The 17,038-nt window shown below is 37.5% G+C and overlaps 1 protein-coding gene across 11 annotated transcripts in view; it reads left to right on the top strand.

The window, feature by feature from the left end:
• Window positions 1-17,038, top strand: part of CHM (CHM Rab escort protein) — a 249,703-nt gene that overhangs the window by 67,363 nt on the left and 165,302 nt on the right. For 8 of the 11 annotated variants that reach the window (XM_086387482.1, XM_086387481.1, XM_086387486.1 and 5 more), the window contains one exon: window positions 13,445-13,517. The exons of the other annotated variants lie outside the window; for them this stretch is intronic. In XM_086387482.1, coding sequence (XP_086243608.1) covers window positions 13,445-13,517 — 73 coding nt within the window. The remainder of the gene's footprint in view (window positions 1-13,444; window positions 13,518-17,038) is intronic. 11 annotated transcript variants of the gene reach the window in all.

Genomic DNA, 17,038 nt, shown 5'->3' with positions numbered 1-17,038 from the left:
GGAGGAGAAGGGGATGACAGAGGATGGGATGGTTGAATGGAATCACCGACTCAATGGACATGAGTTGGGGTAAACTCCGGGAGTTGGTGATGGACAGGGAGGCATGGCGTGCTGTGGTTCATGGGGTTGCAAAGAGTCGGACACGACTGAGTGATTGACCTGAACTGAACTGAAGTTTTGAAGGGTCTTAGAGTGATGCTAAGATTTTAGACATTACTCTAGAGGCATTAGTAAGCCATTAAACATCTTTATGCTAGGGAATGACATAATGTGGTCTGCCAAGACCTGATCACAATGGCAGTAATGTGGAGTTGAGGTTGGAAGGGGAGTAACTAGACTCAGGGAAACCTTTGAGGAGGCTACTTAAAAAAAAAAAAAAAGAGCAAATAAGAGAGAGGATGTGAAATAAGGTATATTGGTAAGGATGGCAAAGGTAGAAGGGGTTTGAGAAATTAGAATTGAAAAATGAGAGAGGGATGATGAGAGAGTTCAAGGTTTTCTAGCATTGGCAGCTGTAAGAATGGTGTTGGTATTTATTGAAATGGGGAAACCAAGAGGGAAAACCAAACTGGGGGTTTGGGACAGATAATAAATTTGTCTTTTGGACATGTAGAGATTAAAGTTTATCTGGAATATTTAGTGGATGGAGATGTCCAATAAACTAAGTGACTCATGATACCTGTCTTCAGTATTGTGTGAGTCTAGAGCTCTCCTCAAAGGGCCCAGATTGGAAAGAGCAATTTGAGAGTTATTGGTAATAATTGAGTCAGTAGGAATAGATGATAGGACAACCTTTGTACATTACCCACTCATCTACCTGGCTTGGTTGTCAAAAATGGATTTGAATGGGTGAAATAATGTGGAATGACTAGTAACTCTAAACATAGGAAGGTCTCTTCTCCAGCCCTAATGACTGGAAACGCACCATGCCATTTCATTCTGGTAGATTGATCTGATTGCCAAAGGAGCATTCTGTAGCTATATAGGACTCTAAAAATCAAGTAAGGGCTTGGTATTTCTCTCTCACATTAGAATTTCACCTGTATACTCTGTCAAAGAGACTGACCTTCCTTGATCTTAGGATGAGGGTATAGTGAAAGGAGCGTAACTTTCTTGTGTATCAAATATGTAGTGTGTGCATCTGTGCTCAGTTGCTCAGTCATATCTGACTCTTTGCAGCCCCGTGGACTGTAGCCCATCAGGCTTCTCTGTCGATGGAATTTTCTAGGCAAGAATACTGGAGTAGGTTGCCATTTCCTCCTCTAAGGGATGTTCCCAACCAAGGATTGAACTTGAATAACCCATGTCTCCTCTAGTGCAGAGGGATTCTTCACCACTGAGCCACCAGGGAATCCCAATTCTGTCTTCTGTGTGTGTGCTCAGTCACTCAGTCATGTTCAACTCTTTGTGACTCCATAGAATGTAGCTCGCCAGGCTCCTCTGTCCATGGAATTTTCCAGGCAAGAATACTGGAATAGGTTGCCATTTCCTCCTCAAAGGGATCTTGCTGACCCAGGAATTGAACCTGCATCTCCTGTGTCACCTGCATTGGCAGGCGGATTCTTTACCACTGAGCCACCTGGAAAGCCCCAACAAGTATGTGGGGCTTTTAGTAAGTGAGCATTTGTATAGGGGTAAGTCTGTTATATTCCCTAGCCTGTTCTGTTATTTGTCAAACAGGAAGACAGAAAGTTGTCATGGTTCTTTGTAATACTCCAGCCAAAATTAAATAGAATAGTGCCTCTTTCAGTGTGCAAATTGATATAAGTAGACCTGCCACACTATTATTTTCCTACTCCTAGCATATAGAGAAAGGTATCTGTACACATTAATATGTTGTTTGTTGTTGTTCAGTCACTCAGTCATGTCTGACTCTTTTTGACCCCATGGGCTGTAGCATGCCAGGTTTCCCTGCCCTTCATATCTCCTGAAGTTTGCTCAAACTCAATGTCCATTGAGTTGATGATGCCATCCAACCATCTCATCCTCTGTCACCCCCTTCTACTTCTGCCTTCAATATTTCCCAGCATCAGGGTCTTTTCCAGAGAGTCAGTTATTTGCATCAGGTGGTCAAAGTATTGGAGCTTCACCTTCAGCATCAGTCCTTCCAGGGAATATTTAGGGTTTATTTCCTTTATGATTGACTGGTTTGATCTCCTTGCTGTCCAAGGGACTCTCAAATCTTCTCTAGCAGCACACTTCAAAAGCATCAATCTTCAGTGCTCAGCCTTCTTTATGGTCCAACTCTCACATCCGTATGTGACTACTGGAAAAACTATAGCTTTGACTATATGGACCTTTGTTAACATAGTGATGTCTCTGTTTAAATACTCTGTCTAGGTTTGTCAAAGTTTTTCTTCCAAGGAGCAAGCATGTTTTGATTTTATGTGTGCACATTCAATATGAGATATGTAATAAAATTGATTGTATTTTGGATCCTAGAAATGAATAATCCTTCCAGGTTTGGCATTGGAGTAGATGTAGTCATGAAATTATTATTCAATTTTCATTAGACAAATGAGTTGGAGAAGTGAAACAAAAATTAGACTTCATCCCATCTAGTGTCTTTAAATATATCCCATTGCCTTTATTTATATCAGATTCCGAGATTTGTATTTTGTGCTTATGTTTATAACTTTAAATGTTCCAATACTGTTTATTATAGCAGACAGTGTTATGATAATGGAAAGAGCATAGGCTTAGGGGCCTTAAGTGCTAGGCTTAATTAGGTGCAGGCTTTGCCATTTCCTAGCTATATGAGTAAAACAAGACACTGATCTTCATGGTTGTTATTATTTCCTTCTAATTTTAAAATGCTGATAATTATAGCACCAGTCTGTCAGGATTCTTATGAAGATTAAATGAGATAGTGAATTGAAAATGATAAGCTCAACATATCAAGTATCCTATTTTTCTTTTTCCCCTTAACATGATTTAAACCAGCATTTCTCAAAATATGTTTTGTTGAACCACATGCTGTTTCTTAAAAAATGCTCACTAGTTAACTGAAATTATTCCTTCTTGGAAAGAACAGGTATTAACATATTTAATGGTGCTGAGGAACTTGTCTTAAACCATTTTCTGGTGGTTTTACTTTCTCACATCTAGCATTTTCTAAATTTATTGTGTCATTGCAACTTTTTGGTATGCCTGTTAACAGTAGATTTTATTGATGGGATACAGTTTGGAAAAGGTGAATTTAGTAATTGGGTCCAGATGCTGTTTGATATCTAAGTGTTTGGCTTCATTGAACCACAGCTACCATTATAATATCCTATGTTCTCATTGATGCTAGGCCAGCTTAGAAGTTTGGGATTGTTTATGTTGCAGTGGATAGGATTAGAGTTTGGAAGGCCAAGTTTCAGTGGCACTCCTGCCAGTTGTAGCAGTATGGCCCTGAATGGACTTAATCTCTACATAGACAGTTCTCAGGTTCTTCATCTATAAAATAACACCTGATCTGCCTCACAAGATTGCTGGAAGAATCCATGTGAAAACAGTTTTGAAAATGAAAAATGCTGTCAGTGGAAGGTTACTATCCCAGGAAAAAGAATTTAGGATCAGGGAATATAGAATAGGGGTTTTTTGAGTTATTCTGCTCCTCTTTTGAGCAGGTTTGGACCCCATCTGCTACCTGCCTGAAAACATTTCAACTGCTCGGTTTCTTAATAAAAAAAAATGATTCCCAGATGAATGTGCCTGTATATCAGTAACTCTATCCTTTGTCAGTGTTTTTGTACCTGTTTGGACTGGAAGAAACACAAGCTGGAATCAAGATTGCCGGGAGAAATATCAATAACCTCAGATATGCAGATGACACCACCCTTATGGCAGAAAGTGAAGAGAAACTCAAAAGCCTCTTGATGAAAGTGAAAATGGAGAGTGAAAAAGTTGGCTTAAAGCTCAACATTGAGAAAACGAAGATCATGGCATCTGGTCCCATCACTTCATGGGAAATAGATGGGGAAAGAGTGGAAACAGTGTCAGACTTTATTTTTCTTGGCTCCAAAATCACTGCAGATGGTGACTGCAGCCATGAAATTAAAAGACACTTACTTGTTGGAAGGAAAGTTATGACCAACCTAGATAGCATATTCAAAAGCAGAGACATTACTTTGCCAACAGAAGTCCGTCTAGTCAAGGCTATGGTTTTTCCTGTGGTCATGTATGGATGTGAGAGTTGGACTGTGAAGAAGGCTGAGTGCCGAAGAACTGACGCCCTTGAACTGTGTTGTTGGAGAAGACACTTGAGAGTCCCTTGGACTGCAAGGAGATCCAACCAGTCCATTCTGAAGGAGATCAGCCCTGGGATTTCTTTGGAAGGAATGATGCTGAAGTTGAGACTCCAGTACTTTGGCTACCTCATGCGAAAATTTGACTCACTGGAAAAGACTCTGATGCTGGGAGGGATTGGGGGCAGGAGGAGAAAGGGACGACAGAGGATAAGATGGCTGGATGGCATCACTGACTCGATGGATGTGAGTCTGGGTGAACTCCAGGAGTTGGTGATGGACAGGGAGGCCTGGCGTGCTGCGATTCATGGGGTCGCAAAGAGTCGGACACGACTGAGTGACTGAACTGAACTGAACTGAGAGATGCCATTTCCCAATACATGATGTAATTTAGCATCATGTAACTATGGCTGTTGTTAAATATTCAATACTGATTTGTAACTATGATGCAAAGGAGAAAAGATTGTTGGGATTTAATTAATATTCTCTAATTAATAGATTTAATCCTCAGCCTTCTATTACTTTATTTCCACCTGTAGTGTTTTTCTTTTCTGTTAGTAGGCATTAAACAAAATAATGTTGCTTTAACATTAAACACTATGTAAATGAAGAGAAGTCTTATTAATAACTTTTAATACTATTTTTTCTTTTGTTGTTTTATTGGTTGGTGTTAATGGAGACAGTTGTATAACTCATTTCCTTTCTGTGTCTGGAAAAACTTAGGTGGTACTTTGAGTAAGATTTGTGAACCTTTAGAAAGATTGAAACATGTTTTCTATGATTGTAAAGTCAACATTTCACACAGTGCCAAGCTGTACCTCAGTATTGTAATATTTGGGCTTTTATGTCTTTGAAAATAAAAATGTCCATTTGTGATTTTTACTATTCTAGATGAAAACTGTGAGTCACTTTTCCTTCATGAAACTTGAGAGGGCTATTGATAATAGTTTTATGTTTGCTGTCTAAATGCTATGAATACTCACTCTCCAGTTTCACAGAGACTCTAATTTTAAGGAAGTCTTTTCATCATATAAAATAGTGTTCCTGGCAATAAAGATAAACATCATCCTTCATCATAAACTACTTTTTCCTTTACTTGATGTACAGAGACAGTTGTGACACCAGGTTGGCAGAAAATGTTCCATTCCTGTTTTTTTGTCAGTCAGGAAGTTCTCCCTTTATCCTTAAAATAAATTGTATCTGTGAGTTTTAAAAACAAAACCAGTAACCTATCCTTGTTATTCATTACAGAAACAGTTTTAAAGAGTATAGAAGTAGTATTTTATAATTTGAATTTCATTGTCAGAATTCTGAAACTGTATCTTTAAAAATAAAATTTAAGAAAGTATTTGGTAAGCTTTAATTATTACTATTTCTGTTGCGGAATTGTTCTAGAGTGCATATTATAATGTTTTTATTTTTTATTTTTCTTTTTGTCATATTAATTTTGATACTTCAAGTCTTTCGCTCTCTCTTTAGGGTATTATAAATCATATTTAAAACCATGCAAACACCAAAATGAATTTAGTTAAAATCTGCTTTGGTTTTATAGTGAGTTTATTAATAATTATGCCTTCTTTGTTAGCAAGACCACAGTAGTGAAAACCATATTTCACCTTTGACATGCATAATTGGATGGTGTCACAAGATACTGATATTAAAGAGCATATCCACAGGAATAGTTGAAAATAGGTGCTGCATGGAAAAATACTAGAACCAGTTACCTCTGTCAAAAACCATATGACCAAATATAGGGGGAAAAAATAGATTTTGACTGTGAACTGACCTCAGGCCATTTACTAGTGGAAAGAAACAGCAAGATGGCCCTTTTTACTTTTTTTTTTTTTTTTGACTTTTAATAATAGCAGAAGATATTTTGGAAATTGGCACATTATGGTCAGTGTTGGGTTATTTTTGTTTTTCAAGATTTTATGATAATTTTCATACATAGAGAAAAGGTGAAAAAATTGCACTGTGAATACCTATGTATCCACTACCCAGATTCTACCCCTAACATTTTGCTGTATTTGCTTTATTATGTGATTATCCATTATTAATTTTTTTATCTGTCTACTATTGCATCTTATTGTTTTAGACATTTCACATTAAGTTGTATATGTCTAGTACCTTCAGTCTGAAACCCTTCAGCATGCGTTATCATTAGCTAGTTATTTATAGTTCTTTTTTCAGATAAAATTACAGTAAAATGCACAGATCTTAAGTGTACCATTTAATAAGTTCTTAGCAAATGCATTTACTTGTGTAACTAAGAACCTTATCAAGATAAAGAATATTGCCATCACTCCAGAAAGTTCCCTCATGTCTCTTCAAAGTCAGTTTCTGCCATTACTCCCACCCTCAAAAGCAACCACTCTTAGAATGTTTTTCACCATATGTCAATTAATTTTGCTTGTTCTAAAAATTCATATAAAAGGAGTCATGCTGAATGCACTCTTTTGGGGCAAAACTTCTTTTACGTATCATAAAGTTTTTTTGAAATTCGTTTATGTTGTTATATATATCAGTAGTTTATTCCTTTAATTGGTGAATAGTATCTGTCATATGGCTATACCACAACTTATTTATGTAGTCTCCTATTGATGGATATTTGAGTTGTTACTAGTTTGAAGCTATTAACAAATGAAGATGCTATGAAAAAACTTGTGCAAGTCTTTTGTGAACATGTGCTTTCCTGTGTGAAAATACCTAAGAATGGAATCACTGGATCATAGGCTAGGTAAACATTTAATTTTATAAAAAAGTTTCAGACAGTTTTCCAAGTTTTTATACCATTATTTACTCCCACCAAAATGCCAGAGCATTCTGCCCATCCACCCCCACACCTGGTTTTGTAAATCTTTTTCCTTTTAACTATTCTAGTGTGTGTGTAGTGGTATTTCATCATGTTCAATTTTAATGTATATTTACCCAATAATGTTCAGCATCTTTTCATGTGTTCATTAAGCACATCTGTATTCCTTTGTGAAATGTCTGTTCAATCTCTTTGCTCACTTTAATATTTGAATATTTGTCTTATTTTTAAGTTGAGAGAGTTCTTTTATACATCCTGGATACTAGTCCTTTGTCAGATATGTTTTGTGAATATTTCTCCTACTTTGTGCCTAGCCCATTCATTTTTTTAAACTGATGTATTTTGTGAAGAAGTTTTCCACTTTGATGAATTATAATTTATTGATAGTTTTTATTGCTTTCTGTGCCCTTTCTGAAAAACCTTTGTCTACCCTAATTGCCAAATTTCTGATATATATTTATTACTTATAAATTGATATAGCCATTAAAAAATTTACTTAGATGTTAAAGCTTTCACCCAGTAGCCAGAGCTTCTCACTTAGGACTTATGCTGGCTTAAAAGAAGTCTCATTCCCATCAGGAAGCTTGGCAGAGCCTCTTTTCTTCATCCATCAAAGGGCAGACAGAAGAAGCAAAAACAACATTCTCACAGCATTTAGAACAAAATCCACAATCACAGAAAGCTAACCAAAATGATTTCATGGATCACAGCCTTGTGTAACTCAATGAAGATATGAGGCATGTGGTGTAGGGCCACCCAAGATTAATGGGTCATGGTGGAGAGTTCTAACAGAATGTGGTCCAGTGGAGGAGGAATTGGCAATACACTGCAGTATTCTTGCCTCAGGAACCCCATGAAAGTATGAAGAGGCAAAAGAGATGATACCAGAAGATGAGCCCCCAGGTCTTTAGGTATGCTACTGTGGAAAAGCAGAGAAATACTCCAGAAAGAATGAAGAGGCTAGACCAAAGAGGAAACAGTGCTCAGTTGTGGATGTGTCTGGTGGTGAAAGTAAGTTCAGTTCATTTCAGTTGCTCAGTCGTGTCTGACTCTTTGCAACCCCATGAACCGCAGCATGCCAGGCCTCTCTGTCCATCACCAACTCCTGGAGTTTACCCAAACTCATATCCATTGAGTCAGTGATGCCATCCAACCATCCCATCCTCTGTCATCCCCTTTTCCTCCTGCCCTCAACCTTTCCCAGCATCAGGGTCTTTTCAAATGAGTCAGCTCTTTGCATCAGATGACCAAAGTATTGGAGTTTCAGCTTCAACATCAGTCCTACTAATGAACACCCAGGACTGATCTCTTTTAAGATGGGCTGGCTGGATCTCCTTGCAGTCCAAGGGACTCTCAAGAGTCTTATCCAAGACCACAGTTCAAAAGTATCAATTCTTCGGCCCTCAGTTTTCTTTATAGTCCAACTTACACATCCATACATGACCACTGGAAAAACCATAGCCTTGACTAGACAGACCTTTGTTGACAAAGTAATGTCTCTGCTTTTTAATATGCTATCTAGGTTGGTCATAACTTTGCTCGCAAGGAGTAAGTGTCTTTTAATTTAATGGCTGCATTCACAATCTGCAGTGATTTTGGAGCCTAGAAAAATAGTCAGCCACTGTTTCCACTGTTTCCCCATCTATTTGCCATGAAGTGATGTGACCGGATGCCATGATCTTAGTTTTCTGAATGTTGAGCTTTAAGCCAACTGTTTCACTCTCCTCTTGCACTTTCATCAAGAGGATTTTTAATTCCTCTTCACTTTCTGCCATAAGGGTGGTGTCATCTGCATATCTGAGATTATTGATATTTCTCCTGGGAATCTTGATTCCAATTTGTGCTCCTTCCAGCCCAGCCTTTCTCATGATGTACTCTGCATGTAATTTAAATAAGCAGGGTGACAATATACAGCCTTGACGTACTCCTTTTCCTATTTGGAACCAGTCTGTTGTTCCATGTCCACTTCTAACTGTTGCTTCCTGACCTGCATACAGGTTTCTCAAGAGGCAGGTCAGGTGGTCTGGTATTCCCTTCTCTTTAAGTCTAATGCTGTAAAGAACAATGCTGCATAGGAACCTCGAGTATCAGGTCCATGGATCAAGGTAAGTTGGAAGTAGTCAAACAGGAGATGGCAAGAGTGAACATTGACATTTTAGGAATCTGAACTAATATGGACGGGAATGAACAAATTTAGTCCAGGTGACTATTATGTCTACTACTGTGGGCAAGAATCCCTTAGAAGAAATGGAGTATCCCTCATAGTCAACAAAGGAGTCCAAGTGCAGTATTTGGGTGCAGTCTCAAAAATGACAGAATGATCTTGGTTTGTTTCCAAGGCAGACTACTCAACATCACAGTAATCCAAGTCTATGTCCCAACCACTAATGCCAAAGAAACTGAAATCAAACAGTTCTATGAAGACCTACAAGACCTTCTTGAATTAACACAGAAAAAAAGATGTTCTTTTCATTATAGGGGATTGGAATGCAAAAGTACATTAAGAGATACCTGGAGTAACAAGCAAGTTTGGCCTTGGCATATAAGATGAAGCAGGGCAAAAGCTAACAGTTTTGCCAAGAGAACACATTGATTGATCATAGCAAACACCCTCTTCCAATGACACAAGAGATGACTCTGCATGTGAACATCACCAGATGGTCAGTAACAAAATCAGATTGATTATATTCTTTGTAGCTGAAGATAAACTCAGCTGAAGATAAACAAGACCTGGAGCTGACTGTGGGTCAGATCTTGAGCTCCTTATTGTAAAGTTTGGGCTTAAATTACAGAAAGTAGGGAAAACCACTGGACCATTCAGATATGCATGTGCACTTATTTGCTTCAGTCATGTCTAACTCGGTGCAGCTCTATGGACTGTAGCCCACTATGCCCCTCTATCTATGGGATTCTCCAGGCAAGAATACTGGAGTGGGTTGCCATTCCCTCCTCCAGAGGATCTTCCCAACCCAGTGATCAAACACCCATCTCCTACACTGCAGACAGATTCTTTACAGTTGAGTTTCTGAGGAAGCCCAGACAATTCAGGTATGACCTAAATCAAATCCCTTATGATTATACAGCGGACATAATGAATAGATTGAAGGGATTAGATCTGGTAGACAGAGTGCCTAAAGAACTATGGACAGAAGTTCACAATATTGTGTAGTAGGGTGTGACCAAAACCATCCCAAAGAAAAAAATGCAAGAAAAAAAAATAATAAATGCAAGAAGACAAAATGGTTGTCTGAGGGAGGCTTTACAAATAGCTGAGAAGAGAAGTGAAAAGTAAAGGAGAAAGGGAAAGATATACCCAACTGAATGCAGAGATCCAGAGAATAGCAAGGAGAGACAAGAAAGCCTTAAGTGAACCATGCAGAGAAATAGAGGGAAACAATAGAATTGGAAAGACTAGAGATATATCCAAAAAAATTAGAGATACCAAGGGAACATTTGATGCAAAGATGGACACAATAAAGGACAGAAATCGCAAATATCTAACAGAAGCAGAGTAGATTAAGAAGAGGTGTCAAGAATACACAAAAGAGCTATACAAAAGTGGTCTTAATGACTGGGATAACCATGATGGTGTGGTCACTGACTTAGAGCCAGACATCCTGGAGTGTGAAGTCAAGTAGACCTTAGGATTACTATGAACAAAGCTAGTAGAGGTGATGAAATTCCAGTTGAGATATTTCAAAAGATGAAAGATGATGCAGTTATAGCACTGCACTTAATATTACAGCAAATTTGGAAAACTCAGCAGTGGCCATAGGACTGGAATAGGTCAGTTTTCCTTTTAATCCCAAAGAAAGGCAATGCCAAAAAATGTTCAAACTACCATATAAGTTCACTCATTTCACATACCAGCAAGGTAATGCTCAAAATCCTTCAAGCTAGCCTTCAGCAGTACGTGAACTGAGAACTTCCAGATGTACAGGGTGGATTAAGAAAGGGCAGAGAAACCAAGATCAAATTGCCAATATCCTTTGGGTCATAGAAAAAGCAAGGGAATTCCTGGAAAACATCTACTTCTGCTTCATTGACTAAACTAAAACCTTTGACTGCAATGTCACAACAAACTATGGAAAATTCTTAAAGAGATGGGAATTCCTGCAGCCATGAAATTAAAAGATATTTGCTCCTTGGAAGAAAAGCTATGACCAACCTAGACAACATATTAAAAAGCAGAGACATTACTTTGCCGACAGGTTCTGTTAGTCAAAGCTGTGGTTTTTCCAGTAGTCACATATGAATGTGAGAGTTGGACCATAAAGAAAGCTGAGCACTGGAGAATTGGTACGTTTGAATTGTGGTATTAGAGAAGATTCTTGAGAGTCCTTTGGACTGCAAGAAGATCCAACCAATCCATCCTAAAGGAAATCAGTCATGAATATAATTGGAAGGACTGATGCTGAAGCTCCAATACTTTGTCCACCTGATGCAGAGAGCCAACTCACTGGAAATGACCCTGATGCTTGGAATGATTGAAGGCAGGAGGAAAAGGAGGTGACAGAGGATGAGATGATTAGATGGCACTACCGACTCAATGGACATGAGTTTGAGCAAACTCTGGGAGATAGTGAAGCACAGGGAAGCCTGGCGTGCTGTAATGTATGGGGTCACAAAGAGTTGGGCACAACTTAGCAATTGAAGAATAACAATGAAAACAAATCTAAATATCTCAGCAAAATATATAAAGACAGTGGGGCTTTTTTATCACTGCCTCAAGGTTTTGTTTGTTTATTTGTTTCAATACTTAGGGCATTTTAAAATTTTGTTGAGTATTATATTGATGTTTAGATGACAGGAAGGGATGGCAAAAGTGAATTATTATCAGGCAAGGGAGAAGAGAGTATAAAGTTGCTTTGGAAAATCTAAATCTAACATCCTTCTCTTTCCCTCCTTCTCTTCTATACTGGCTATTGCCCACCTTTTTCTTCCCCTGTTGTCTCTGATCCAAGGTATCACTGCTTCTAGGCTTTCTTGATTCCAACAACTGGAATTGAGAGTATAGCTGAAATTCTATCTAAATTTTTAAAGTTTTCTCAGGATATGGACAGTTTATGAATATGCATTATCCCCAAGAGAACTATCAGATTATAAGTAGTGATCTGTTATTAGTAGGTCTACTTTCACAGTTGTTTGGTTTAATCATTTTCTCTCTTAGAGCAAGCATTGATTTTAATAAAAAATTTGAGGGTAAAACTGATTGTTCTTAAGACCAATCAAGAGTTGATTGAAGAAAAATCTATATTGGGATTTTGAGAGACTATTCAGTAATATTATGGATGAGTAATTTTAGATTTCCTTTTTTTTTTTTTTTTTTTAGAGATTTTAGTTTTTGTTTTAAAAAGGCCTTTTATAAATTTTTATTTCCTTAGAGAAAGATCTAGAGAAGCAAAAATGAAAACAAAACCAACAATCTCTCAAAACTAGAGTGAATGTTATAGGTGGATTTTAATGTACTTGGGGACTCATCATACAAAGAATCAATGTAACATGATGAATTTTGTAAGGATATGGAAGCCCAGTATCTCCTACTCTGTGTGTGTGTGTGTGTGTGTGTTTTAGTCTCTCAGTTGTGTCTGACTCTCTGCGACCCCATAGACTGTAGTCTGCCAGGGATTTTCCAAAAAGAATACCGGACTGGGTTGCCATTTCCTTCTCTAGGGGAAGTCCGCTACTAACAGAAATTAATTAGGAGTCCAGTGTCTGCAGGGTTTATCTGATCCTAGCTAGAAGATCTCTGGGTTTTATAAAATGGATTGATTTTCACAGTGCTGTGGAGTGAAGAACAGTTCAGTTATCAGTAGAAATATTGTTCTTCTTATACTTATCACAGAAGTCTTGATGTGAATAACTGTTTCAGGATCTACTTTTATTTTTGGCCCTGGAGGCTTAGAATGGCACAGGGTCTACCACTAGAGTAGCCAGTAATATGTGTATGTATAAATAAATTTATTTATGTATTTATGCATGTGAGATGAGTTCTCTGGTGGTGCTGGCAGTGGATATTTACTGCTTGTGGAAAACTTAGCAGTTTTTTCCAGTGGCCTTCTTTGAGATCTACCAAGATTTTCTTCCCAGCCATTTTTATTAACTCAGAAGTAAAATGTTGTTCATTATCACCTGCTCAGAGACACTTGATCAGTGCAGAATGTTCCAAGGAAGCCAAAGAGATTTTTTAATGCCTTATATAATGAAAAGTTACCATTGAGGCCTGCAAGTCCCACTTCCACTTATTTTGTTCTGTTACCTCCTCTGATTCTCCACATCGTAATTATGTGTACTTTTGAACTCTGAGGTAGCAGTGTTAAAAATGAATAGGGATGAATATCAGTGATTAGATTTTTTTATAACCTTTCATTTACTTTTTTTTTTTTTTTAATTGTTACAGAAGAAGCTACTATGGAGGAAACTGGGCCAGTTTTAGCTTTTCAGGTCTGTTGTCCTGGCTAAAGGAACACCAGGTAAAATTCTTATCTTATTTTCTTTTTTTTAGTTAATTATTTTATTTTTTAAAAATATATTTATTTTAATTAGAGACTAATTACTTTACAATATTGTATTGGTTTTGCCGTACAGCAACATGAATCTGCCACGGGTGTACACATGTTCCCCATCCTGAACCCCCCTCCCACCTCCCTCCTCATACCATCACTCAGGGTCATCCCCGTGCACCAGCCCCAAGCATCCTGTATCCTGCATCAAACCTGGACTGGCGATTCATTTCTTATATGATGTTATACATGTTTCAATGCCATTCTCCCAAATCATCACCCACCTCCCCCCTCCCCCAGAGTCCAAAAGACTGTACTATACATCTGTGTCTCTTTTGCTGTCTCGTATACAGGGTTGTCGTTACCATCTTTCTAAATTCCATATATATGCGATAGTATACTGTATTGGTGTTTTTCTTTCTGGCTTACTTCACTCTGTATAATTGGCTCCAGTTTCATCCACGTCATTAGAACTGATTCCAATGTATTCTTTTTAATGGCTGAGTAATACTCCATTGTGTTTATGTACCACAGCTTTCTAATCCATTGATCTGCTGATGGACATCTAGGTTGCTTCCCTGTCCTGGCTATTATAAACAGTGCTGCGATGAACATTGGGGTACACGTGTCTCTTTCAATTCTGGTTTCCTTGGTGTGTATGCCCAGCAGTGGGATTGCTGGGTCATTTTGGCAGTTCTATTTCCAGTTTTTTAAGGAATCTCCACTCTGTTCTCCATAGTGGCTGTACTAGTTTGCATTCCCACCAACAGTGTAAGAGGGTTCCCTTTTCTCCACATCCTCTCCAGCATTTATTGCTTGTAGACTTTTGGATAGCAGCCATTCTGACTGGCGTGAAATGGTACTTCATTGTGGTTTTGATTTGCATTTCTCTGATGACTAGTGATGTTGAGCATCTTTTCATGTGTTTGTTAGCCATCTGTATGTCTTTTTGGAGAAATGTCTATTTAGTTCTTTGGCCCATTTTTTGATTGGGTCGTTTATTTTTCTGGAATTGAGCTGCAGGAGCTGCTTCTATATTTTTCAGATTAGTTGTTTGTCACTTGCTTCATTTGCTATTATTTTCTCCCATTCTGAAGGTTGTCTTTTCATCTTGCTTATAGTTTCTTTTGTTGTGCAGAAGCTTTTAATTTTAATTAGGTCCCATTTGTTTATTTTTGCTCTTATTTCCAATATTCTGGGAGGTGGGTCATAGAGGATCCTGCTGTGATTTATGTCAGAGAGTGTTTTGCCTATGTTTTCCTCTAGGAGTTTTATAGTTTCTGGTCTTATGTTTAGATCTTTAATCCATTTTGAGTTTATTTTTGTGCATGGTGTTAAAAACTATTCCAGTTTCATTCTTTTACAAGTGGTTGACCAGTTTTCCCAGCACCACTTGTTAAAGAGATTGTCTTTTCTCCATTGTATATTCTTGCCTCCTTTGTCAAAGAAAGATGTCCATAGGTGTGTGGGTTTATCTCTGGGCTTTCTATTTTGTTCCATTGATCTATATTTCTGCCTTTGTGCCAGTACCATACTGTCTTGATGACTGTGGCTTTGTAGTAGAGCCTGAAGTCAGGCAGGTTGATTCCTCCAGTTCCATTCTTCTTTCTCAAGATTGCTTTGGGTATTGGAGTTTTTTTGTATTTCCATACAAATTGTGAAATTATTTGTTCTAACTCTGTGAAAAATAACGTTTGTATCTTGATAGGGATTGCATTCAATCTATAGATCGCTTTGGGTAGTATACTCATTTTCACTATATTGATTCTTCCGATCCATGAACATGGTATATTTCTCCATCTATTAGTGTCCTCTTTGATTTCTTTCACCAGTGTTTTATTGTTTTCTATATATAGGTATTTAGTTTCTTTATGTAAATATATCCCTAAGTGTTTTATTATTTTCATTGCAATGGTGAATGGGATTGTTTCCTTAATTTCTCTTTCTGTTTTTTCATTATTAGTGTAAAGGAATGCAAGGGATTTCTGTGTGTTGATTTTATATCCTGCAACTTTACTATATTCATTGATTAGCTCTAGTAATTTTCTGGTGGAGTCTTTAGGGTTTTCTATGTAGAGGATCATGTCATCAGCAAACAGTGAGAGTTTTACTTCTTCTTTTCCAATTTGGATTCCTTTTATTTCTTTTTCTGCTCTGATTGCTGTGGCCAAAACTTACAAAACTATGTGGAATAGTAGTGGTGAAAGTGCGCACTCTTGTCTTGTTCCTGACTTCAGGGGAAATGTTTTCAATTTTTCACCATTGAGGATAATGTTTGCTGCGGGTTTGTCACATATAGCTTTTATTATGTTGAGGTATGTTCCTTCTATTCCTGCTTTCTGGAGAGTTTTTATCATAAATGGATGTTGACTTTTGTCAAAGGCTTTCTCTGCTTCTATTGAGATAATCATATGGCTTTTATTTTTCAATTTGTTAATGTGGTGTATTACATTGATTTATTTGCAGATATTGAAGAATCCTTGCATCCCTGGGATAGAGCCCACTTGGTCATGGTGTATGATATTTTTAATGTGATGTTAGATTCTGATTGCTAGAATTTTGTTAAGGATGTTTGCGTATGTGTTCATCAGTGATATTGGCCTGTAGTTTTCTTTATTTGTGGCATCTTTGTCAGGTTTTGGTATTAGGGTGATGGTGGCCTCATAGAATGAGTTTGGAAGTTTACCTTCCTTTGCAATTTTCTGGAAGAGTTTGAGTAGGATAGGTGTTAGCTCTTCTCTAAATTTTTGGTAGAACTCAGCTGTGAAGCCGTCTGGACCTGGGCTTTTGTTTGCTGGAAGATTTTTGATTACAGTTTCAATTTCTGTGCTTGTGATGGGTCTGTTAAGATTTTCTATTTCTTCCTGGTTCAGTTTTGGAAAGTTGTACTTTTCTAAGAATTTGTCCATTTCTTCCAAGTTGTCCATTTTATTGGTATATAATTGCTGATAGTCGTGTCTTACAATCCTTTGTATTTCTGTCTTGTCTGTTCTGATCTGTCCATTTTTATTTCTAATTTTTTTGATTTGATTTTTCTCCCTTTGTTTCTTGATGAGTCTGGCTAATGGTTTGTCAATTTTATTTATCCTTTCAAAGAACCAGCTTTTGGCTTTGTTGAGTTTTACTATGGTCTCCTTTGTTTCTTTTGCATTTATTTCTGCCCTAATTTTTAAGATTTCTTTCCTTCTACTAACCCTAGGGTTCTTCATTTCTTCCTTTACTAGTTGCTTTAGGTGTAGAGTTAGGTTATTTATTTGACTTTTTTCTTGTTTCTTGAGGTATGCCTGTATTGTTATGAACTTTCCGCTTAGCACTGATTTTACGGTGTCCCATCGGTTTTGCTTTGTTGTGTTTTCATTTTCATTTGTTTCTATGCATATTGTGATTTCTTTTTTGATTTCTTCTGTGATTTGTTGGTTATTCAGCAGTGTGTTGTTCAGCTTCCATATGTTGGAATTTTTAATAGTTTTTCTCCTGTAATTGAGATCTAA

Source organism: Bos grunniens, chromosome X (genome assembly GCF_055505025.1).
Source record: "Bos grunniens cultivar Pamir isolate PY7600 chromosome X, Bosgru_T2T1.0, whole genome shotgun sequence".
In the NCBI taxonomy this organism is placed as follows: domain Eukaryota; kingdom Metazoa; phylum Chordata; class Mammalia; order Artiodactyla; family Bovidae; genus Bos; species Bos grunniens.
The sequence above is the reverse complement of the archived record's forward strand: the minus strand, read 5'-3'. Positions and strand labels throughout refer to the sequence as shown.